This window comes from Phoenix dactylifera, unplaced genomic scaffold (assembly GCF_009389715.1).
Source record: "Phoenix dactylifera cultivar Barhee BC4 unplaced genomic scaffold, palm_55x_up_171113_PBpolish2nd_filt_p 000281F, whole genome shotgun sequence".
Taxonomy (NCBI): Eukaryota; Viridiplantae; Streptophyta; class Magnoliopsida; order Arecales; family Arecaceae; genus Phoenix; species Phoenix dactylifera.
This window is the reverse complement of record NW_024067765.1, coordinates 101,045-127,000: the sequence shown is the minus strand read 5'-3', so window position 1 is coordinate 127,000 and position 25,956 is coordinate 101,045. Positions and strand designations below refer to the sequence as shown.

Below are 25,956 nucleotides of genomic sequence, written 5' to 3'. Positions count from 1 at the left end.
TAAGATAAGTTAAACAACATTGATTTTGATTGTCAAAGAATTTTTACAAGGTGCAATTTTCACTTATTTATTTTAAAAAATAATCAGCGCCAACTCCAACAATTGCCACCATGTCTGGGCCCCACTCCTAGCTATTCCGATAACTAATGCTAGTTATTCTTCACTATGTATGTTCATGAGCATAGTTGCCACTACAAAAGAAGGAATAACTCCCGACGGTTTTTTTTGCCTCTACCGACGCTTATAAGCGTCGGCGAATTCCTAGCCCACGCTTCACAAAGCGTGGGTCAGACGTCGGGCAGGTGGGCGTGGGTCGGGTTTAACCCGACGCGTTAAAAAAGCGTCGTCGGTCTTTGCCGACGCTTTTAAGCGTCGTTCCGCCGACGCTTATAAGCGTCGGCGATAACGGTTGGTTAGGCCGACGCTTAAAAGCGTCATTAAAGACGTGCCAGTTTACGTTCCGGTTGGGCGTGGGTCGGGTTTAACCGGTCTATGCCGACGCTTTTAAGCGTCGTTCGTTTCCTAAGACGCCGACGCTTATAAGCGTCGTTAAAGGCGTGCCAATACTTTACGTTCCGGTTGCTTTTCCCGACGCTTATAAGCGTCGGCATTAATTTTTTTTTAAAAAAAAAATTTTTATGAAAGTAATTTTTAAGTACTCTGTGTACATTAAATTCTAACAAAACAATAGAAACAAATACACTGAATCACATATATAACAAAATACGAGTCACAAACAAGAACTTTGATTACATTCATATTATCATATTTGATTACATTGTACTTCAAAAACATTCTAAAAACATACAAGTCAAATTCCTACGTACACAATCTACAATATGTATCAAGGGTCGGCATCATCATCTCTACAATATTGTCATTAAGCTTGGGGCGAGCCCAGTCAACCAAGCTCTGCTCCTTGCTCGGGCGAGTCTTGTCCACAGACCGGAGTCTTCTTAAGCTCTGCTCTGCTCCGCTCCTTGCTCGGGCGAGTATTGTCATTAAACATTCTAAAAGATATTGAAAGAATTCTTGCGACTGCAACAACAAAAATTACCATTTATTGGGTTAGATTATATAATAATAGAAAGTGTGTGCTGCAAAACTACAATGAGCCTTGAGGAAGTAGGGTTTTAAGAGTCATAAAACATTAAGTAATCTCCACGAACGTAACATTCACAAATTCACATGATAACCTGTCAGCTATAGTAAAACAATTATAAGATTATCGGGTTATCGATTTCTATTGCATTAATACAGGCAGCTTAATACAATAAAAATATAAAAATCCTGTCAATGCGAGATTCCAAAGGCTTTGGTCTGTACCAAATGGAACAGATAAAATAAAGAATGTGCATAATGTTGGTAACAAAGCAGAACATGAAATAAAAAGATATTAGGGGATCATGTACCTTCAAGGAACCAATAGTAGCATTTTGAGGAATCTCAACAAAAAGTTCTGGCACCTTGAAGGACTTGATGCTAAGTTTCATTGAAAGAAAAGGACAGTACACCTCAGAACCTTGCATCAAGAAACAATATGATCAATAATTTGAAAATGGTATCAAGTGATCCGTACGTACAAAGTCGTCCATAAATGCCAATCTGTAGTGATCCTGGGACAAGCTGGCAATCACAAAGCATAAGCCCTGCCTCCATGCCTGTTCCATTCAGAAAAAAGATTGATACAATCAGAAAATATAGAATATCTTGTCCACAGACCGGCGTCCTGTTAAGAGCTCAAGAAGGACAACCCCGAAGCTGTAGACATCACTCCTAGCTGTCAAGTGACCTGCTCATAGAATAAAATATGATTCAAAATGAACTCACAGCAATTAATTAGAAAAGCAAATGAATGGATGTTGCATTCCATTCTAACAATGAAGGAAAGCGGAAGAAGGCACATAGGTTTTGATAGATTCTACTTATCATGTTGCTCAAAAAAGATCTCATGATCATCATACAAGATTAATCAAAGGAATCTCCAAAATTTTAAAAACATACAAGTCAAATTCCTACGTACACAATCTACAATATGTATCAAGGGTCGGCATCATCATCTCTACGAGTAGATGAAGTATCATCAACCTACAAAAAAAAATATTTTAGAAACTAAAAATACGAAAGTCATCACGCTCATACAAGAATACATTATAATTACATAAAATATTCAAATAGATTTAGTTATGTACCGGAGGAGCAAATCTCTGCAAAAAGGATGAAATATGGTCAAGCTGATCTTGCAAAGATTGTATCTTCAACTCTTGGCTCTGCTTCAACTCCTCCATATCGGTCCTATGACTCTGACTCATCTCCTCTATCCTTGTCTCATATGACTGCTTTATCTGTGCCATCTCTGCCTTCAGACTACAAACCTCTGCAGTGCTACTACCTTGTCTAGCATCTTGGGTATATCGGCTCACTGCAGACAACTGAGTGGGGGTAACTCCAACACCATAACCCCTCACTCGACCATAACGTTCTGGGCCCATTAATTCGGTATAGACCTGAGCCTCGACGCGACTGGCCGCATCGGATGATGATGACTCCCCGACACGCTCTGAAATAAGAGTTGTAGCTCTTTCCTATATATCTCTCAAAAAAAATGTCACATTAATATTTAAAAAAATTTAAATTTTTTTAAAAAAATATTCTGAACAAAGCAAAAATGAATACATACAACTATATCTCTCGACTCGTCCCGGACAAAGCTGCCATCTTGGTGAGTGTGGGTCATCTTATAAAACTCTACCTCACCAGGCTCCCTTCCATGCTCTACTATCTACACATACGGAAAGTATATTGGCAAACTATATATTATGATACGTGCTATATGTTAGTAAAATTTCAAATAGTTTCAAAAGAACTTACGAATTCATTTCTACGTCTCGCATAACTCTTCGAGCCTGAAGTATGAGGAACTGCTTGAGATGCTCGTGCAGCTCTGCCAATATTAGAATATGTCTGCCAAAATAAAAGCACACAGTATAATATGATTCAATGTATATATTTGCAATCTATATTAATAATAAAGATAATATAAAATATTGAAACAATATACGTGACCTGTCCTCTTTCAGAAAACCAGTAGTGAACAAGCTCCCTCCACTGCTGAGGGTATACATCAGGAGGAGTCACACGAGCAACCTCCTCCTCTGTCATACCCTCGCGCTTGAAGTCCGTCTTCAATTTTGCTTTATATTCTTTCCATTTGCGATTGAGGGACTTTAGCACCCAATCATGGCTCTCTGGAGGGAGTACAAACTTATCCTACAACAAGATTCAGAATGTTATAATAATATTAAACATCTAAAATAAAATTATGATACTAAGCAAATTAATATACAGGAGGTGTCGAATTAAAAAGAATAAATTCAATTCATTACCTGTATAAGTCTAAGAAGCTCAACCTTATACGAAGGAAGCATGTCATTCCACTTCGTATAGTTGAGTGGACACAGCTGACCCTTGCGTGTAACCGATCCTAAAAAGCTTGATAGTAGACTTCCAGCTCTATTGATGGGCTGCCCTAATTCGTTGCATCGGATGATGATCTTCTCACCCGGAGGAAGCTTCCACACATCCTTTGCTTGAGTGGGTCCCCGTCTCGTCCTCACCGTCCCTTGTCCATCTATTAAAATTAAAAAGTCTTAAAAAGTTGAAGACAAATATGAACATAAAATATGAACTTTAAATCGAATTACCCTGGATCCGGAGCTCATCCTCCGGACAATCAGCAGGAGGCTCGTGCTGAGATCCTGACTCGTGCTGCTGGTGCTCACATGGCTGCTGGGACTGCAGGGACTGCTCAGAAGTAGATCCCACTTGAGAATGTTGGAACTCCATATCTCTAAATCGTCTCCCTCGAGGTATATTGTTACCTGGAATGCACAAAAAAGAATCGTCTCCCTTTTGTTTTTTCCTTATTTTTTGATTCTAACAACAGAACATTCAAAAGTCATACAAGGATAGGTGGTTGATTGCTCTAATTCTATTGGCTTCTTGAATCTTTGCAGTAAAGGTATTTAAGTGTGAAAGGGTTTTGGTTGATAGCTAAAAGAACTTTGGCTTTAGATTTGTTCTATAGTTTAATTTTCTGCAATTTCATGGTAACTGAACTTGTGGGAAAAAGCAGAACTCGGAATATGATAATAGAATACACATAAGTAATGTTATCCTAGACTGCCAAATTTTAGTTTCTAGCCCTTTGACATGAGGTTAAGGTTCACTCATATATAAGGACCACCTTTTTTTTTAATTCTGCATGCATTTACCATTTCAATAAATTGTTCTCCATTTGTCCTCAACTATTGCAATCATACACCCACTACCATTGTAACCTTTTCTTCTCACCATGCATTACCTTGAGCTTTAATATCCTTACCACACTCATTTGATTGGATCAACTTTATTACCCAACATTTTGTACTCAACTTTCTGAATGCTCTACTGCCTTAACTACGACTCTCTAATGCATGTGCTGGTTACATAATTTCCAAAATGCATATAATCACATCTATAATTCGGTACAACTCATCGTTGTCTACTTCTCTGTTGTTTTGTTTGATTGGTCCAATGAAATTAAAATGAGTTTAGTGGAAGAATTTATAGCTATCCCTTGAAATGGAGCATCATATCTGTATCTGCTTTCATTGAAGTTGCATTCCTTGTACTTCTTTCAGTTATATTGATCTTTAGAGCCTTATCATACTAGATTTCATTGCATTCCCTTAAAAACATTAGACAGCAAATGACAAGGAGTACCTCCTAAAAAAAAATAAATTAATAAATTAACCAAGCGTCCTCTGTTACTTCATGCTTTGGTGATGGCATTAGCATATGATGTATACTTCCTGTCAAGTGTTTTTTTTTTTCTTTTATGAATTTATCTTTTAAGAACCCAGGACCATTGATATTTCTGCTCGTTAAATGCATATCATTAAATGCAGTTGCTTTGAAGGGAAAGGCACAAGTGGGCTTCTTGTGCCATATCATATTCTTTTCTTGTGTCATGTCATAAATGTATATTGGAGCAGGAGAACCCAAGAAATTTACTTGGAGCATGAGAACCCAAGTAAATTTTCACATGTGTATAAAGTAAATGTATAAAGAAATGCTTTGTAAAATGAAATAATTAATAAATAGGGCATTTTTTTCTTACTTCTGAATCAACAACAGTAATTGTAAAATGTGATTGCGGATAACTTCACGGCTCTTTCTTACTGCAGATTCTTTGCACAAAAGAACAAGCTCATCTACCAATCTGAGCAGAAGAATAACAAGTCAGCAGTAGCTTCTATTCAACAGAATCCACAACTAAATAATTAATTAGCAGACTATCTAAATTATAAACGAGATTAAAATACAAAATATTTTCACCCAAGATTCAATCAAGAGTTCAAGATTTCCATCTTGTTTCCTAATGGGAAGGATTGGCTGTCAAAAAGGAACTAATACAGATAGAGACAATTAACACCAAGTAAATTCATCCAGGTTCTATATACACCCCCCCTATTGCTCAGGACACCCCCCAAAAATTAAAAAAAAATTAAATACTCTCTACACCCCCCCATTTGCTAAGGACACCCCTAAAAAATTAAAAATACCTAAATTACCCCCCACCCTCCCCACCCCCTCACCTAAATTGCTCTCTACACCCCCCAAACCCCCCCCCCCCACCCCGCTCTTCCCCTCCAAAACACCCGTAACCCTTCCGCCCAAAAAACCAGCCTCAAGCACCTCGCCGGCGGCCAAACCCCCTCCGTCTCCCCCTTCTCCCTCTCGTCGCCGGTCGGTGCAGTGCACCTCGCCAACGCCCAAAACCCCCCCGTTCCCCCTTCTCCCTCTCGTCGCCGGCATTCTCCCGATCTCCGACCACCTCGCCGGCTTCTCCCGGAACCACCTCCCCGGCCATCTCCCGAGCAACGAGCACCTCGCCGGCGCCTCCACGACCACCTCGAGGTAGCTCCCCCCCCCCCCGCCTCCAGTGCTCCGTTCGGCACTGGATCGCCGAACAGAACCCTTCTGTTCGGCTGAACAGTGCCGAACAGAAGCCCTCTGTTCGGCAACCCTCAACCGAACAGAAGGCTTCTGTTCGGCTGCACGGTGCCGAACAGAAGCCTTCTGTTCGGCTTCTGTTCGGCTGCACAGTGCCGAACAGAAGGGTTCTGTCCGGCACCGTGCAGCCGAACAGAAGCCTTCTGTTCGGCTCTGTGCAGCCGAACAGAAGCCTTCTGTTCGGCACTGTGCAGCCGAACAGAAGGCTTCTGGTGCCAAATCGCGTGCCGTGCTGAATTTTGTGCCGAACATTTATGTATGCAATTGAATTATTTTCTTTGATATAGCCTAACATTGAATTTCTATATTTTCAGACATGGATCCCCGTCCCGCCAGAGTTAGACCTACGGCGTCAGCTAGGAGACGTCGTGCTAGGATTGCTTCTCCCGAGCCTGCTCATATGCCATCGGACTCTCCTGAGTCAAAGCATGATGATATGCCCGCTAGGGGCGAAGACGATGAGTCCGTTGGACCATGTCCAGGAGGTCCAGAGGATGAGTCCGTCCTGATCAGTTTCAGGACGCATATAGCAGCTTCCATCTGGAGGCAACAGGTATTGTTTATTTGTTATAGCATTATATTTTGTTTATTGATGTTTTATAAAGTAGTAGTAATTATACATTTATATTACAGGAACGAGCTCCACTAAAGTGCATGAACCATACTGCCAAGGTTGGTGAATGGAAGTGGTGGTCTTCAAACCAACCAAATACCAGGTTCAGAGCACTATTGAGGCAGTCGGGCCTCGTAGAGTTAGTACAGTGCTCTTATCGATTCATCGATAAGATTCTGATTTCGGGCTTCGTAGAGAGATGGCAGCCCGAAACGAACACCTTCCATATACCATTTGGCGAGATCACTATCACGTTGGATGATGTATCCGCCATTTTAGGGATTCCTGTCGCAGGTTCCTCAGTATCAGTTTCTCCTGAGAGGATGAGTGATCGGGATGCTGAGGAGCTACTTGTGGAGTTGTTGGGGGTGTCAGCTGGAGACGCGCGTCAGGAGGTACTGTCATCGCGCGGTCAGTCTGTGAGGATGGAGTGGCTGAGGACTCAGTTTCACTCTGTATCTGATAGAGACAGGCAGCAGAGGATAGAGTGTGCAGCACGAGCCTATTTGTTATTTTTGTTAGGCTGCACACTCCTTTGCTGATAAGAGTGGGACCAGGGTGCCTATAGCGTATCTGTGTTTACTGCGGGATCTGGATAGGGTGAGCACATATGCCTGGGGTACAGCTGCCTTAGCATATTTGTATCGGCAGTTGGGGATTGCGTCGAGGTCATCAGTGAGACAGATCAGTGGTTATATGACGCTTCTGCAGGCATGGATTTATGAGCATTTTCCAGCACTCAGTCCTCACCCGTCGCTCGAGTATACTGATGCCAGTCCCCGCGTGCACCGCTGGATGCCCGGTACTCCATCCCGTACCACAATGGACCATTTAGTGGTTCTACGTGAGTCATTGGACCTTTTGAGCATCGATGAGGTACGTATCATATTACCATTTGCTTGTGTTTGTCAGTACTTTTAATATGCGATATAGTATAAAACTGAAATGGACCTTTTGTTTTGCAGGTTATTTGGGATCCCCATCATCGGCTTCGGGGAGATCGCCCATATATACCCGTCGCATTTTTTAGTGGCTCCATCAAGTGCCTTGATATCGTAGAACCCTATCATCCAGAAAGGGTTCTTAGACAGTTTGGTCGTATTCAGACCATCCCTCGAGCGCCACTAGCCCCTACGCGAGCCAACAGAGGTTCCACAGCAGGCTCGTACCGGATACATTACTCCTATATGGATCAGCTTTGGGAGCGGTGGGAGGACCACGTGCTGAGCCAGGCGAGCAGGAGCCACCCAGTTACCCGGCCATCAGACAGCGTACCGGGATACATGGAGTGGTATCTCCGTATCACGCACGTTGCAGTTCAGCCTCCTCATCTGCGCTCGAGTACTCATTCTGGAGCTAGGGGAGGTCATGATGATGCTGACATGCACCGGCGGCGTAATGCAGCTGCACTCGGTATCAGTACCGACATTGTACGGATGGGTCCCTCAGAGGCTACGTCACTAGGTGCCGGGCACCTATATGAGCTATTTCTCAGATGCATCAGGTACTTCTGGGTGATGAGCCTGGCCCGAGTACAGCACCCTCTCATTCGGATCCAGGACCCTCTCATTCGGACGTACAGCAGTACACGCGTCGACGATGGCGTCATAGGGATTGATGATGGAGCCTTTGTAATCTTTGTAAAGCCTTTGATATTAATAAAAAATATATATTTTTGGTACATTTACGTGTAATCTTTGTAAAGCCTGGCCCGTTCTATTTTACACAAATATAACAGTGCACATAACAATCAATCTAACAATGCGAAGACAGATATTTTTTGATTTATATTGATGATGGAGTTTCACAGTACATGACTCTAAGAGGCCAAAAAAATTTACAACTTTCAAAAATTGTACATATATAAACAATCAATCTAACTCTACTGTCTTGCCTCCACCTCCCCCTGAGGAGATGGAGTCCCGTGGGGGGTTTGACCCTGAATCTGATACGACTGATGTTCTGCCTCCACCTCCCCCTGAGGTACCTCCAAATGTTGTTCCAATCAAAGCTGACCCTGGACAAAGTTCCCCTCCAAAAAAGGCAGCAAAGCCTAAGAGGGTGCCAGTGGCAAGACCTGGCCTTGCAAGGAGAGGGCAGCCGATTAACCTCTTAACCAAGAACATCACAGAGCCCTCTTTTCCAACAAATGTGTTAATCATCTGCTCAAGCTTGTCACCGTTAAGTTCTTGTACATCAGAAAGGTCTATTAGTTCCCCTGTTTGATTTGTTTGCTCCCACCAGCTCTTAAGTATGTTTCTGTTTACATCTGAAATCTCAACGGAAACAACAGTCGTCATATGTATTCCCAGCTGATGATGGAGTTTCACAGTACATGACTCTAAGAGCCCAAAAAAATTTACAACTTTCAAAAATTGTACATATATAAATAATCAATCTAACTCTACTGTCTCGCTAATTATAACATTAGGTGAGATGCTCTCTTTGAACTGTTGAATCCGTGCTTCATATGAATTTTCCCATCCGGTAGCACAAGGAAGATGATATTTTCGCCAGTTGGTCGCTACTGGCGGAACGGGATGTCCCGGCAACAAGAACACCTTCAAAATTAGAAATAAGAAAATATTAATAGCTACAAAATTATAAATAAGCAAAATTAAATAAGCAAAATTAAATATTCGCAAGTGTTGTGAACGTAGTACCTCAACAAAATGATTTCCATTTACGAATCCGATAGCGATATCTTTGTGGGATAGAAGAGGTACTGGCACAGAACGGAGAGGTAGGAAGGTCAGACATTGTTGCAACGAGAGATGGTATAGGACAACATTATAGTAGGATGCTATAAGATGACCCATGTCCGGCATAGTCATCCATCTGTCATATGGTGGACAATCATCATAATATGATAATGCATGAGTGATCTCAGCAATCGTCCCTTCCACACCATATAATGTGCGATAGTGGTCCGAATGACATTGCAACTCTTGCAATAAATCCTTCCTAACACGCACCCAGTCATCTTCTCCAAATCCCAGTAAGTCAGCTATTGCCCTAAATCCGCAATTCCCATCAGCTTTTACATCCTTGATATGCTGGATGTATGGTCTCAAGGCAGAAGGAATAGCATCAATATAGATAATGGGCGTATGTGACTGGGCTCTAGTACGAAAAACCTGCAAATAATATCAAATGATAGAAAATATGTAACAATGGCAGAAATATCCAAATAGTTATCCGTCTCAGCACATCCCGTACCGGCACGGCACGGCACGTCCCGACATGTCCCGTATCGGCACATCTCGGCACGGCACGTACCGACATGTCCCGTATCGGCACATCTCGGCACGGCACATTCCGTATCGGCACATCTCGGCACGGCACATCCCGTATCGGCACATCTCGGCACGGCACGTCCCGACATGTCCCGTATCGGCACATCTCGGCACGGCACGTCCCGACATGTCCCGTATCGGCACATCTCGGCACGGCACATCCCGTATCGGCACATCTCGGCACGGCACGTCCCGACATGTCCCGTATCGGCACATCTCGGCACGGCACGTCCCGACATGTCCCGTATCGGCACATCTCGGCACGGCACGTCCCGACATGTCCCGTATCGGCACATCTCGGCACGGCACGTCCCGACATGTCCCGTATCGGCACATGACATACCGGCACGGCACGGACCGTCCCATAGACGTTGTGATACCTATTGTAAGGAAATAAATATTTGGTACTTACCTTTTGCTTGGGCCGCCTCTTTTGAATCTGAGTAGATGGATTGCGGATGGTAACTTTCTCAACACCAGGTGAATAACTATCCTGTCCAGATAGAACCAACTCAAACGCAGACGGGTCACGTCGAGTAGACGTATCAACCTTCATTGAAGCGCGCCCACGTGAACCGGTCTTCCGTTTTGCAGGCTCTAAAAGAGGTGTACTATCTGGACTTGCAATCTCTCGTAACTTCTTGATCATCTGCAATTGAGAAGCCCCATCTAACTTCTTGAATCGTAGCGCAATCAAATCTAACTCTGCATCACAACTCAACTGAATTGGCTGCACGGGGGGGGGGTAGGCAGAATATCAAGTTTCCTCCAATGAGGATCTATGCAGTCGAGAGGAATGGGCCGACCTTCCACCCTGTACCGCGCAATCTGGTGAGCACATGGTATACCATGTGTGCGTCGAATAGCGCACCCACAATTTGAATCATCAAACCCAACTGAATTGGCTCGTTTCGATTGGGCGAGGACATGATTTAACGCACTTATAGATATGAAACCTCGCAACTCTTTGAATTCAGCTGGCTTGAAGTTGTGCTGCACTACCAATAAACTCTTCTCCAATGAGGCTTTAACGGAGCTGTGCTGCAACTCAATCAATCCATGTATTCTAGTCCAAGATGACTCGAAACTTCCTTGGCTTGATCCAAGCTGCTTTTTGAGCTTTGCATGTGCACTCTCGACCCTAGTAAACAAATGAAAGTTAGATATAACAATTGAGGCAAATTAAAATTAAATGAGTCTTTATTTGTGATACCTATTTGTCGTCACATTTCCGTAGTGCCTGCATGTATCCGTCCACGCCGCAACAAATCTTTCCTTGTATTTGCTCAGCCAAGTATCTGACACATACTGTAGTGCATCTGGATAGGTACCGAACTCTCTCTGCAGTGCACTCCAGCGATCATTATACTCGTCTTCCGTGGAGGACAGCACTAGTACATTCCAACTCATAATAAATTTATCCCATTTCTCCTTCAATTCGAAAAATTTTTTACACTTGGCCAAAACATTCCTACTAATATGCCATCTACATAATAAATGTCTAGCAGTAGGAAATACTCTATGAATTGCATTCATCAAAGCCAAGTCTCTATCTGTAACAATCAACTCAGGCAAAACATCATCAGCTATGACACTGCGCAATCTCTCTAATGCCCAAGTATAGCTTTCTTCCCCCTCAGAATTTAAGTATACAAAAGCAACTGAAAATGTCATGTCAGTAGATGTCACCCCCACAATCTCTAAGAGCGGAAGACGATACCTATTCGTCTTGTACGTGCAATCCATTATCAACACACGGGGAAATGCACGGAACAAATCAATGCTGCCAGGGTGTGCCCAAAATAAGTCATGCACAACATCCGTATTAGTACAATTCCTATGCCACTCAATATATTTAGCCTCTGATAATTTACCTAATAGATGTTGCATTTCAGACCTCCCGGCTTTCTCTGCAATCTTAAACCGTTGACGTACATTGTAGATAGTCTTGATAGTCGTAACATTGAGGGCATCTCTTTCCTTCAATGTGGATAATATGTCCTTTGGACGAACCAAACTCTTCGACATATCCACTAACAATTCCGTCTCCTGCTCAGATAATCTCCCTGCATATGAGTGCCCCTCCAGATTCTCTGTAGCGGGATGATTGTGCACTCCACATACGACCAGTAATATCCAATCATCCGCAGTATCCAATTTCTTTCCTCTTAATGCAAAAGGGCATCCACACTTCTTTGTCCCACAGGCAGTCTTTATTCGCTTTTCTTTTTTGGTTCGGTACGTCCCACCCCTCTCACAACCTAACGTAATTCTGGGTTTCTTAGAAATGGTACCTGCATCAGATGATTTGATTACAACAACAAAACCATTTCGCCTCCCAGCTTCACGACACCAATTACACAAGTCCTCTCTACTCTTGAAGATCTATACATTAAACAATTTATATAAGTACACAGTTGTAAAAATAGCTCGCTAAACTAATACAAAATTGCACAATACATTATAATACCTCGTAAGTTGTAAATTCGCTTGTGTAATCCAGTACAAATTCTGATCCAATTATACTCGATTCGGTTGTAGCATAGCCCTACATATAAAATAATTTATCACCAAGAATTAATGAATCAGAGGATCTGTTCGGCACAAAATTCAGCACGGCACGCGATTTGGCACCAGAAGCCTTCTGTTCGGCTGCACAGTGCCGAACAGAAGGCTTCTGTTCGGCTGCACAGAGCCGGACAGAACCCTTCTGTTCGGCACCGTGCAGCCGAACAGAAGGCTTCTGTTCGGCACCGTGCAGCCGAACAGAAGGCTTCTGTTCGGTTGAGGGTTGCCGAACAGAAGGCTTCTGTTCGGCACTGTTCAGCCGAACAGAAGCCTTTTGTTCGGCGATCCAGTGCCGAACGGAGCACGAACCGTGAAAAAAAAAATTTCGAAACAAGGTGGAACACGTACCTTTGCGGCCGATTCTTCGTCCCAAATCACTAGTTGCTTGTCCTTGCTTCGAATGGGGCTTAAATCTCCTTCAAAGATCGCCTAAACGATGTAAATGGATCGAGGGGTTTAAAGGGGGTTTGAGGGGGGGTTTTTTTTTTCTTTTCAAAACGAAACGGAGGAGGAGGAAGGGGGGGTGTATGAGAAAATCTCAAGGGCAATATGGTAATTACACTAAAGGTTAGTTTGGGTATTTTTTTTTTGGTTTTTGGGGGGTGTCCTGAGCAATAGGGGGGGTGTATATAGAACTACCCATACCATTGGCTTCTTCCATGATAGATGATATTAGATACATTTATATGTGCTTCTAAACTTGGGATAAACCTAATAAGCAGAATAAACTTTGGGAGAACAAAAGGAATGATTATATACAATTAGATGGACACCGGCTGAATTTTTGAGCAATCTCAATTTTCATCTGAATAGAGTTGTACAAGACAAAATCATATCAACATGAACAGTTAAGCATACCTTTCAATATATGGTGATTTCCTGATCCATGGCACCTCTATATGCTTATCTGAGAGCATCCATGTGAGTTATGAACATAAATGCATGCAAACACATGTATATATATCCAATTTATACACATAAATTTTCACATGTGTAGGTGGGACAACAGAAATGCTTTATACACATGTAGCCACCGACGCTTCTTTGAAGCGTGAGGATATGTGACGCCTGGGGTATTTTTTCCCGACGCTTGTGGATAGCGTCGGCAAAAAAGGGTCGCCTTTTCCCAATTTTCCTGTAGTGCTCAAATGATGTGGTCAATAAAAACAATACAATAAACTTCAAAAGGATTTTATCTTTCCCAACAGGAAGAAGAACAAGTAAATAAACTGAAGAACAGAGAATACTAGCATAAAAGGCATCCACGACTGATATCAATTATGTTTGGCTTCAGAGAATTCTCCCACAGCCAACTTAACAGTACTCAGGTTTACAGCACTCATGTCGACAAGTGACCCAAAAGAACACCATGCCCCAACTTTCCATATTAAAAAATAATAGCACTTCATGAAAAGGTAGCAGAACACAAAGACACAAGCCACAATCAAAGCAAGGCATCACCTTCAGCATATGCATGTAATCAACTAACTACGTATTTCCATTAAAAAAATATCCTAAACTTGAGCCAATCTCATCACAACTATCAGACAGAAGGCACGCATAAAACAATCCACTTCACTTGAACAAAAAAAATAAGGGGAATTCTTACTGCGCAAAATTTACCCCAAAATAGACAAAAAAAAAAACAAGAACATAACTGATTAATTAATAGCCACAAAAACAAAATACCAGAAAGATTACGAAGAACTAATACACCAAAGATCAAACTACACGAAACAAAACAATCAAACAGAAGGCATATGTGGGTCGCGGAGAAGAGAGAGAGAGAGGGGTGTAAGAGATAGACCCTCAAAGAGTGTATACATAGACCATTTGATTTCTGTTTTCCCTCGAAGCTCAGCACAAAAGCCCAATATAAGCCACAATCTATTGAAACCAAAGCAAAACACGAGAAACGAAAACCATTTCCAGAATCCATTTTTAAAGAAAGAAATGTAAAAAAAAAGGATAAACCCCATCATCAGCAACCAAGAACACATATATTAGATGGGAAAAAGATCAAAATTAAAAGGCCGAAAAAGGATGGAAGGATTAGCAACGGTAGATCTCACTTCACGTTAGGGCATTCCCTAGCGAAGTGGCCCAGCACCGGCCGGAATGGCGGCCGCCCCGGGCGGTGATCGGGATGGAAGCCCCTCCTCATACGCCGGCCCGGATCGGGCGCAACGAAACCCTAAAAATTCTCTTAGGGATTTCGCGAAGAAAGATGGAAGCCGAGAGAGAGAGAGGTCACGACGAGTGGGACTGAAGAGGGAGAGACGGTGGAAGGAACGGAACACGAGGGCTAGCGTTTTACTTGCCGAAAGCGGGAGGGAAACGGTTGAACAGAAACGGTGGGGAGCAGAACAAGCGAGAAGGAGGGAGAGGAGGGAGGAGAAGAAAACTACCTCGGGAGGGCGGAGCGGGTTGGGGTCGGTCGGTCGACGCCGGAGAGGAGGGAGGAGGAGGAGGTAGGAGTCGGACGATCCGCACCGGAGAGGAGGAAGATGGGGGCTAAGGCAACGCCGAGAGGAGGAAGACGAAGGCCGCTGGGTTCGGTGGCTTCAGCGCCGGAGAGGAGGAGAAAAAGGGGGCTCGGGAGTAGCTAGGGCAAGTCTGCGGGACGGTGGGTCTTAAGGTGCCTTCGGCGATGCTTATAAGCGTCGTTTTACCGTTTGGATTAACCACGCATATACGCGTCGTCTTAGGCCATCAACAACGACGCTTTAAAGCGTCGTTTGGCTTCAGTCTACGACGACGCTTTTAAGCGTCGTCTAATCCCTCAATTTTCCCACACTCCCTAAAAGCGTCGGTAAAATTTAGCGCGGGAGAAGAATTTACCGACGCTTTTCAATAGCGTCGGCATTTAAGCGTCGGCGTTTCCCCCTTTTACTGTAGTGTGCCCTGCATCAACTGTTAGACCAATAATCTCATCGGTCTTACTTATCCTGACATAGCTTATATTGGCCATCTCTTTTATTATGACCTATGAATTCTTGTACTTGGGAGTATCTCTGAGACCACTTCAATCGCCTCAATCTACTCTAATGTATTATGGTTAATTATGACCAAGTCTTGAGTTCTCGTCATACTTATCAATACCATGACCAAACCCTTCTTTTTCAGCCCGTGCCTTCTCACTTAATGAAATATATCGCAGCTGAACTATTACCCAGTTTAGTAAGAGTACATGACCCTCATCTACTTTGGTTCCATCAAACCTGATCCATATGGCGTTTGCTCTCAGCTGCTAGCTAGATTGCTGAGATGGCGTATAAACAACATGGATCCAAATTAAGAAGATTGTATACATTGAAATAATAAATGAAATCTAATAATACATTAATCCATTGAATTCTCTATCCTATGACTACTCAATGAATATAATAGGAAGTTCTAAAACCTTTAAACATGAGTTTCAATGATTTTGAACGAGACTTCAGTGCATGTACAATGCACATATGAGGTCAACAAACACCAATTAAATAAAAAGAAAACAAATAAAAATAAAAAGAAATGGAGAGTATCTCCTGTATTTGGAAAAAGACAAAAATTAGGGCACAATCTAGATTTGATGGCTCTAGCTGGGGGATTCTTGTGGATGTAGGAAAAAAAAGGGAAAAAAAGAATAGATGTAGAGTTACAAGGAATGGGAAGTCAGGATATATTTGAAAATTTGTCAAAAAGTGGAGTTGACAAAGGGTGGAGTCTTAAAACCCAAAGAGTTCCAATTACAATAGTAATCCAAAGCATTTAGGTTGGCACAACATTTAGAAGGGTATTCACGCAGAAAACAAAATCTATTTTAATGTAATCAATTCTGTAATTGTTTATGACTGGGTTTTCCATGCATGGTAATGAAGAAATGAAAGTCAACTTTGCCTTTTCCTTACCATGAGTCCATTTTTGCATTTCTCCACTTTTCTTAAATGTGTTTTATCATGTCCTTTTGGGTAATTATATAACTTGTGCAGTCTGCCTACTTGGAGGAGAAAAAGAAAATCACTTAGTGGTGAAAGTTCACTAGTGAATCATTGGAGGAAACATGAAAGTTTGCTATATGCCGATATCATCTAAATTTCTCTGAAGTTTCATTATATCCTTGGAAAATAATAAGTTGTCCTGAATTTTATTTATAATTGCTTTTACTCAAAGCAGGTTCTCTGGCCTAGGCGACCAGACTGAGCTATTTCGCGCTGTAGCTTGAAGCAGCTTGTAGAACAAGTGATGTTAGGAAAATTATACTTGGTGAGATAGTGTTCGTGTACAGATTCTGAATGTGGGTAAATATGATTTTTCTATCGGTTAAAGTGTTTCTTAGTTAGCGCATAATAGGCATCATACATTTTCTGATCTGACCTATCTGCACGGTCCTAATAGTTTTTAGGCATTGATCCTGTTCTATATCTGCATTCCTGTAAGCATATGGTACCTAGTTTTCGTACATAACCGATCAGAAGCCCAAAAACCAACAAAATGAAAGAAAAAGATTAAACACTATCCACGTTACCTGGTTTGCAATTCCCACAGCCAAGTCATTCTTTTGTTTCCATGCATGTTTTGAATGGACAGAACCACAACAAACAGAGGAACTTTTGAAGATGCCATTGCAAGACTACAGCGTTAACACAATGAGTGCTAGAGCTATTTTTAGACAGACAATATCAGAGTCTCATCTGATATTTTGGTTTGGGAGTCAATACAGGCGTTGTACAAAGGATATGTATTACTTTTTCCAGGTCAGCTCATCTAAAAACAATGGCATGTTTGATTTAATGTGAATCAAAGATAAAACTGTTTTCTAATCTATGGAAACATATTGCATCTGTAGTCTACTGAATGTATTAAGCAGCTTGCATATAGCATGTTGGAACTTGTACTTGTTTCTGTGTCCCCGGAGTTACGTGATCTAATACTAGATATAAATTCAGAAGGCCTGTAATCGGCCAGTGTAAGGGAAATATCATGGCGAGTCGGGTTTGTATATTCTTTTTTTTTTTTTTGGTACAACAGCAGTTTGTATATTCTTTCACCATGTGACATCTGCACTTCCTTCCAGCAGTCATGAGCGCCAACCTTCTAAGACCTTCAAAGTCAATCAGTAGCATTTTCGAGCTCTCCCTTCTGGTCGACATTTTTGACAGGTCAACATTCTGTTGGAGTTGGACTTGAGGAAGAAATCTTGGATTTGAGGGTGGTTTTGTATATTCCATTCAAAATGTGAGCAGGTGCTATAGCATTTTACACCAGTTGAACATTAAAGAACTTGCTGATAAATAATTTTCAGCTAGGCAAGATCTGAAATTACTTGATTAATTAGAATTGCTGCTTAATTAGAATTGCAGCTCATACATAACAACCAAAAGCATGAGAAGTTTAACTTCATTGCAAGAAAATATTGTTTCCTTATCCACATAATGCAAAAATACATAGGAAAAAATTATTCACATTTCTTCAATCAAAAGAACTTCCTGAACCATGACTTCATCATTGTAGAACAGAACAAATTGCCATTCTAGAACTAAATCAAATCAAGATCCAACATAATCTCCGCTACTCTAGCAAAACATGAGATCAAATCTACAATTAGGGAAAAAAAAAACTAAGAATGAGATTTAACTCTATATCAACCAACAAATTATGTTTAATAACAATTATAACAGTGATCCTAATAACATGAAAGCAAATAAAGTGCAAAGTTGAGAATAGGTATATCTAGTCATATACAAATCAAGATTGTGGGTAGGAATTACCATCTCCATCAATAGTTTCCATTCTTCTAGCTTGCTTGCAAGGTCTTCCTTTGCTTTTTTCCCCCTCTTGGTGCTATGAACATTGCATATGTATCTCCTATGGTTGACACTCTTCTTCTTGAGCCATTTCCCTTAAGCCGCAATATTTCGGTGATAAGCAATTGATATAGGATAAACATCATTAAGTCAGATTAGTGCTATGTGTTACCTCCTAGGCTTCTTTGGTGCAAAAGATAAGGATACTAAAACTTGAGATTTATCCACTACTAGATTTTTACTCCTAGGCTTCTTTGGTGCAAAAAATAAGGATACTAAAACTTGAGATTTATCCACTACTAGATTTTTACAAGTCTTTATATGATGCCTAAGCTCACCACAATGCTTACATTTGTGCATCTTTGGTGTATTCACATTAGTTCTTTTTTAGGTAGAGCTTCGAAGGCAACACCTTGTATCCAATATCAACTTTCATCCATTAGGTCTTATATAAATACCAAGATCTACCTAGTGCATAACCGATGTGGGACTAAACACACACCCATATGGGTACTCACAATTTCTACTTTGAATCACTAGTTCTATAGACATCATAAATAACTAAGTTAAGGCTAATTTCTCTTATATACTTCATTAGCATAGGAATTAAATTTTCCTTCCAGTGGGCAACCATTCTCCTTCTAGTTTCCTTCTTCACCATAATTTTTTTCTTTACAACATCGAATGAATCAAAAACTGGTCTATATCTAACCTCAGAAATCCAAGCATTGAATGACTATGAAAGGTTGTTCATTATGTGCGGGCACTTAGTTGTGATGCCAAATTGAGATCTTCTCCATAAACTAATATTTTCAGCACTAAGGTACTTGAATACCTCCAAGCTAGCCTACTTAATTTGATCCATGATATTATCATGTTGACCTTTTGTGAATGTCTTTGCAGCCTTCTATACCTTGATTTTAAACCACTATCATAAGAACTTTGTTTGGAAGTTTTGATGCAGGTGCCTCATGCATTTTTTATGTTCTACTTCGGGGTATATATATTTCACTGCTTCTTCTAGTCTTTTTTGTCAATCTAACATAAGTATTAGATCTTCTAGAGTTTCAATTGATTCTTTAAGTACATCTAAAAAACCAAGTCTAGCTATCACCATTTTTAGATTCTACAATACCAAAGGCAACTGGAAATAAACTATTATTTCCATCAAGTGCTATAGTAGCCATCATCATACTTCGGAACTTTCTGTTCAAGTGGTAACCATTCAGGCCTACAAAAGATCTACAGCCGGCTAAGAAGCCCGTACTACAAGCCCCAAAAGAAATAAAGAAGTGGTGTAAGTAATGCTTGTCACCAACCACATCTAACTTTAGCTTTAGCAGACTACCTCGGTTTCTTCTCAAAAGCTCTTCCATAAAATCCTCCATTCTCTCAACAAATCTACCCAATTCCATGAATCATGGACAATGCAAGCTCCTTTCCTCACCAAACTCTATGATATAGAAGCTTAAGATGATGGAACTGTAACAATCTCCTTCCTATTTTAATAGGTTACAGGTCACCCTCTTTTCTTGTCCAATCAATCATCTTGTCACGTATCCAAAATTATGTAGCTATCTTGTTGCCACACTTGTTCACAGATGAGCATGTATGAGGCTCCTTCAATTTTTTGACCTACACAGACAAATGTAGCAACATATTAATCCATGCAACATTATCGATAAGCACTATAACGCAAAAGATTGATATATCCTAATACCTGAAATGTATGACCATTACATAATAGAGAAGCATAGAGTCTCCAATTACAAGCTTCATCTTTACAACTTACTGTCATTTTACCTGGCTCACTTTTTAAGAACACTTACAGTAAATTCATTCAATATAGCATACTAACTTAGTGTCACCTTAAACTGTTCTTAATTTGCACAGTTTGGTTCTACTAACATGTTAGGATTCTCATTATCCATCTCATATGTCTCTCTCTCTCTCATACTCTGATATCATCATTATCATCACCACCATCAGAGTCACTACTTCAAATACAATGATAACTACTCTCAAAATCATTAATTTTGGTATCTGATTCTTTCCCCTCTTGAAATATAGTTTCATCATTAACATAGCCATTATTCTTAACAGCAAGAACTAAGATATCAGTCCCCATTGCAGCTAGACGCTCACTTTTAAAAGCCTTTAGTTTTTCCTTTGGTCATCCACTCGAATCTCTCCTATTACAGCGCAATATTTCTACACATTTTAATTTGGTCTTGGCTGCCTAGTGTTGATTGAGAAAGTTGTATAATATTAGGATCTTTTATGACAAATAAAAAGCACTCTTTCAAATCCTTATACTTCTCAAACAAACTCATTGATTTATGCTATTCTAGTATCATGTAAGACTTAGGAGATAAATTTTCTAACCACAGACCAAATCTTTATGGTCTCTTCAAGCTTCAAATTGAAGGTGTGCACTATCTCATCACATAGGTCCTTATAGCAATAACAATCAACATCAACTAATTAGCTCTTTTGTCTCCCAAAGTGATTCTTCATCCATGCAAAATTCTTAACCTTCTTAAAATACCCTCCGAGTTTCACCTTCAATTTGAATAGTGGTTGCTTCATTTTAAGAAGCCGTACATGGAATAAGTAAACATTCATGATATAGCTTATAAGAGACAAAGTTTATCAACCAAAACTGCACTAACAAAATGAAAGAAATGGAAGAATAATGCTTTTACCGGTTCACGTAATCATAACCACACAAAAAATAGAGATAAAATTGATAGAATATTTTGGCACATTCTAAGCAAAATACCAATCAAAACATGTATAACATCCAAAACTCAAAACAAGCATAAAGATAAACAAACACATATAAATGAACATGTACTGACACAAACGAACATGTACCGATATAACTGTATGTATGGACACATATACATGCATATGTGTACACAAACAAACATGCAAATGATATATCTAAACAAATAATAGATATGAAGTTCAGTGTTGTGTGCGTATGTATGTGTATAAAGTCACACATGCATTATCGGTATATGTGTACATACATTATCGGTATATGTGTACATAAGAATATGCAGTTAGAAACCACGAAGCGAGACTTCAATGGTTTCATAGCGATATAATTTGGAATGAAATAACATCAGCTAGAGTAATCAGTGAGGTAAACCAATTGATTATTATTTCTCTAACCCTTGCAGTAATATGCCATTAAAATATTTTTCTTTAAGTATTTGACATGAAACTAACAGCTATTTTACTTGGCATTCAGCGAACCATGGCAGCCGATCATGTCCATGGATCAAATCATGAAGAGAAGAGATGCGATGATAGGGCTCAAATTCCCACGACGAGGAGAGTTCTGGTGGCGAGGACAGCTCTAGCAAAACTCGATCCAAAACCAAACTTTTAGCATCCTAGTTACTTTCGGCGCCAGGGATGGCTAATGTAATCATGCGCAGGGGCGGCCCAATGCATTTGGAGGTCTAAGACAAACTCACTAAGAGAGGCCTTTTTTTTAAATGATAATTTTTTAATAAGTGTAAAATACTTTAAAATTTTATTTAAAAATAATTTTTCTAGCTTTTTGAGATGCAAAATTACTAATCAAACTTTTATACTCAAGATTTATTAAAATATTATTTTCAATCGATAATATAGCTAATACATTTAATCTTTCTTGTGACATAATTGACCGCAAATAAGATTTTATCAACTTTAATTTTGAAAAACTTCTTTCAACAGAAGCAACTGTTACAAGTATTGTTAACAAGATCCTATAAGCAATGCATGCATTTGGAAAAAAATCTTTTTTTTATATAACTTAAAGTATCAATAGGGGTACTAGTTTCTGTTCGTAAATTTTTTAAAAAAACTTTTAACTCTAAAAACTGATCAAGACCATCAATATCAAAATATTCTCCATACTTTAAAAAGTTTTCAAGATTAAAACAACACTTTTTCAAATTCTCTTCATTCAAAGATTTTAACTTTAAAATCAAGAAAAAAACCAAAAATGTTTTGATATATGGTGAATTGTTCAAACCTATTTTCAATTGAAGAAATAGCTTGATCTATTATATATAAAAAGAAATCAATTCTAAAAGATTCTTTAGCTGATCTTGCTGTCCCATCATCACTATGATCATCAAATTATTTTCTCCTATGGATCACACATTTTTCATGAAATGTAGGTTCTATTTTCATTTTATTTGCAATTTTTTTAGATGAAATCAAAGCAGTCATGAATCCATTTTCTCTATAACTTTTCAAATAAGAAAGAAGGTATTTTAATTGATCTATAGCAAAATCAATATGTATGTCTTCGGATTGTAAGTTCTTACTAACTGAGTTAACAGCAAACAATATATCATACCAAACTATTCAAAAATGGTAAAGATAAAACTTATTCAAAAAGCTGGCATTTCTAGCAAAAACTAGTAAGCATAAATAAATTCAACAACCCGTTATAACTGTAACATAGAAAGGATAATATTCTTTAAAAGAAAGAGCAGACTAGCACTCTAGAAGAAATTAACAGATTGTTTGAACCTTACAATATTGATGACATTTGAAGAATCTTTAACAGATTGTAAGTACAACATAAGAATCTTACAATATTGATGATATTTGAACCTTAACAAATGAGAGGATTCATTAACAAAATGCGAAGTCATTAAATGATAACAGGCTTTCATAACTAGAAGTTAATAAATAACAGAGCACCACAATCCAAATTTAGATGACAAAGTACTGGGCCTTACAGAAACCTAAACAAGATAAGCAAGTCAGAACTACAAACCAAAACTGGAACATTTATTTTGCTATAACCTAGAAGAATTGTTTCAACTGCAATTGCAGAACCTATTGAATATATGACAATAATCATAGTATCAAATAATGGCTGAAGCTGCTAATGTGTGGATGAAGATTAAGGTCCTACTTTCTAAGTGAAATCTAGAGTAATTAGGAACTTTGGGAGCTTTAACTAGCTTCTCAATCAGCAAGGACCTTCTTGTTGGATCTGCATTAGTATTGCCTGAGTGGCCGTAGCAATTTATATTATGACGAAAAACTAACATCAGAACCTATGAAGCTCTTTACTTTCTCCAAAGCTAGCATTCTACTTTTTGGTTCATAAAAAACAGTGAGGATAACATCACATTCACATGTTCATACAAGCTCCAAATCCTCGCAGTCAAACTGTCAAACAGATGGCGTGCCATCAAAACTACTAAACAGGGATAACAGCTTAACAGATAACAAGCTCCAAATCCTCACAGTCAAACTGTCAAACAGATGGCATGCCATCAAAACTACTAAACAGGGATAACAGCTTAACAGATAACAAGCTCCAAATCCTCACAGTCAATCTATCAAACAGATGGCGTGCCATCAAAACTACTACATGGGGATAACAACTTAACAGCTAACAAGCTCCAAATCAAGATCCCTTGACATCAAACCCCAGAAGATAACCAGAACCGAGTGCTAAACCGCTCTCCAAAAGCAGATAAAAACAGAGATTATTACCTCAATACCTCGGCAAGTGAAAAATTCAGTCTGCGTATATGGGATGGAACGTTGAGACAGGTAACGAAGCAAGCGAGGGAGAGAAGCTGACTCTCTGTTCCTTTTCGAAAGCAGCAGCAAGACTCGATCAAAACTCAATTCTTTTTTCTACTTCCCCATCAAGAAAAGAAAATCCCAGGCGAAGAGAGTGGCGAAGAGATCTCCGGCAGAGGGTAGGTAGTAGTGAGAAGATCTCCAACGAACGGAAGGGATCGGCAATGAAAGGGACTCGGATGATGAAGGGAAGAGAGGGAGAAGGTTGCCGACGGCGGGAATCGAGTCGAGGGAAGAGTTGGATCATGATTGAGAGAGACTAGGGAAATAGCGGTGCTTCGGGGATCATGGGAATAGATTAATCGCGAGTGGAAGAGAGCCACCATGCGTGCAAGATAGATAGGTCGGATTTCCTAAGACCCGTTAACTCATTAATTGCTTCAAGAATAAAAATATAATTTTAGAATTCTAATTAAGTTTTAATTTAAATATATATTATTTTGACTAATGGCACTAGGAGAATTGATATATAGGAGTATTCATGCAAAAAATAGTGTTTTACGAGGAAATACGTACCAATATCAATTTTGGAAAGCTATTCATCAAAATTCAAATATTTAAAAGGATATTCACAAAAAAAAACCCTATATATCCATATACACATACATATGTATATATACATGCATATGTAGATATTTGTGTATCTATATGAAGTAGGCTAGAATATATCCGGTCCTAACTAGTTAGAAGATAGGATCCCAACATACATGATCCGAGTCATTATGTTGATCTACTATTTATAAACTACCTACATATCAAAAATTATGAGACTCCTAACTTATAATCGAGTGGTCAAAAAATATATATACTTATTTTGTGTTAAATCTATTGTTCATCTTGGGCTACTTGATGCATAGGCTTAGAGCCTTCTAATCACATAATTTTTGGTGTATAAACAGTTTAGAGATAATACATTATATCCAATAGCTTAAATTATCAGTATTGGGCACCTATTGTCCATTCAGGACTAACCGATTCTGATTTGGAATCCGGTTGACCAGATCCAGTCCACCTCTCTCTCTGTGCATACATATACATATACAATTTCAATGGTCTACAATGAAATTTGATTTCTTAAGATCCAAGCTTAAATTCTAGTTATCGCTTCTCTCTTTCTCCGTCTCTCCCTCCAAACTACTAAATTGTAGATATTTGGATGATCATATTGTAAATTGAAATGTATCCGAATTACATGACCAAGATTTCTTCCTTTGTTCTACTATAACATGCATCACCAGAGCCTACAATCTGTTGCAAGTGGATTATTTCGTTAGATGTTTATAGATGATTATACTAAACAAATGTTCCATTTATACTGAAAATTATGATATAGACAAGGAGAGAGGATTTTAAGAGAGTTATGGCTTTTTTCCAGGGCCTCCTGATCATTTGTGAGGACTAGGTGCATGCTTGATTAGTGATAGGCAAGAAGAGAAGTTCAGATCATTAATGGTCAATTAGCCAGTTATAATGATGAGAAGAAATAGTTTTCATTATATAGATTCGAAGTTTCCTAAGTATAATCTCAGATATGTTCCTTTTTTCTAATTGATGAAATGAAGCAGTGTCTCTTTGTAGACAAGGCTTAGAGAGTGAAAGATCTTTCTTTTTTTTTTTTCACTTCTCCCTGATGACCTAGAGAGCGAAAGATTGACGAGAGGTGAATCTTACTATGTAGGACCTGTTCTATTTATTCACCTCAGCTGACTTTCTGGGTAGTGAATTAAGTCATCATATGTTTGTATTATACAAGCCAAAATAACCTCGGGTATGGCGATTCAAATTGTCCTAGGTCAATAAAATATTCCTTTTCCGAATGCCAATGGACTATAAGAATAATAATGACATCATGCCAGAAGTAGTCTGCTTCAGTTTACCTGTTAATAGCCACTAAAGTAAATATATGATGGAAGACATGGCACGGGCAGATGGAGCAGGTAATCATACAGAGCGAGTTAAATAAACCGATCTTCAACCACCGTCCATATGACTAGTTTTGCCGACCTCCAGTGGGAAAATA

General features: G+C 39.6%; 1 protein-coding gene across 23 annotated transcripts; it reads right to left on the bottom strand.

Moving 5' to 3' along the window:
* Positions 1-725: 725 nt before the first annotated feature.
* On the bottom strand, positions 726-24,295 carry LOC103698185 (telomere repeat-binding protein 2-like). Of its 23 annotated transcripts, none has more exons than XR_005507795.1 (7): positions 23,844-24,295; positions 18,288-19,958; positions 13,393-18,114; positions 5,162-5,263; positions 1,584-1,792; positions 1,413-1,482; positions 726-1,038 (listed from the first exon to the last, which is right to left on the bottom strand). XR_005507795.1 is itself a non-coding variant. In XM_039117838.1 (4 exons), exons 2-4 carry the CDS (start codon positions 1,657-1,659, stop codon positions 820-822), a joined length of 375 nt encoding a protein of 124 aa, XP_038973766.1. In that variant the 5' UTR covers positions 1,660-1,792; positions 5,162-5,506; the 3' UTR covers positions 758-819. The 23 variants fall into 23 exon arrangements, 6 of the variants coding, with proteins under 6 accessions (XP_038973765.1, XP_038973766.1, XP_038973768.1 ...); XR_005507800.1 differs by having other exon boundaries at positions 13,393-13,669; XR_005507802.1 differs by having other exon boundaries at positions 13,393-13,441.
* Between the last annotated feature and the right edge of the window lie 1,661 nt (positions 24,296-25,956).

Bases quoted from the DNA above. Each gene is read 5' to 3' on its own strand.
- LOC103698185 (XM_039117837.1), bottom strand. From the start codon at position 2,354: ATGGCACAGATAAAGCAGTCATATGAGACAAGGATAGAGGAGATGAGT. The intron at 1,662-2,192 runs GTACATAACTAA...TGAATGGAACAG, and splicing joins TGCAGAGATTTGCTCCTCCG to GCATGGAGGCAGGGCTTATG. The intron at 1,039-1,583 runs GTACGTACGGAT...TTGTTGTTGCAG, and splicing joins TGGCATTTATGGACGACTTT to TCGCAAGAATTCTTTCAATA.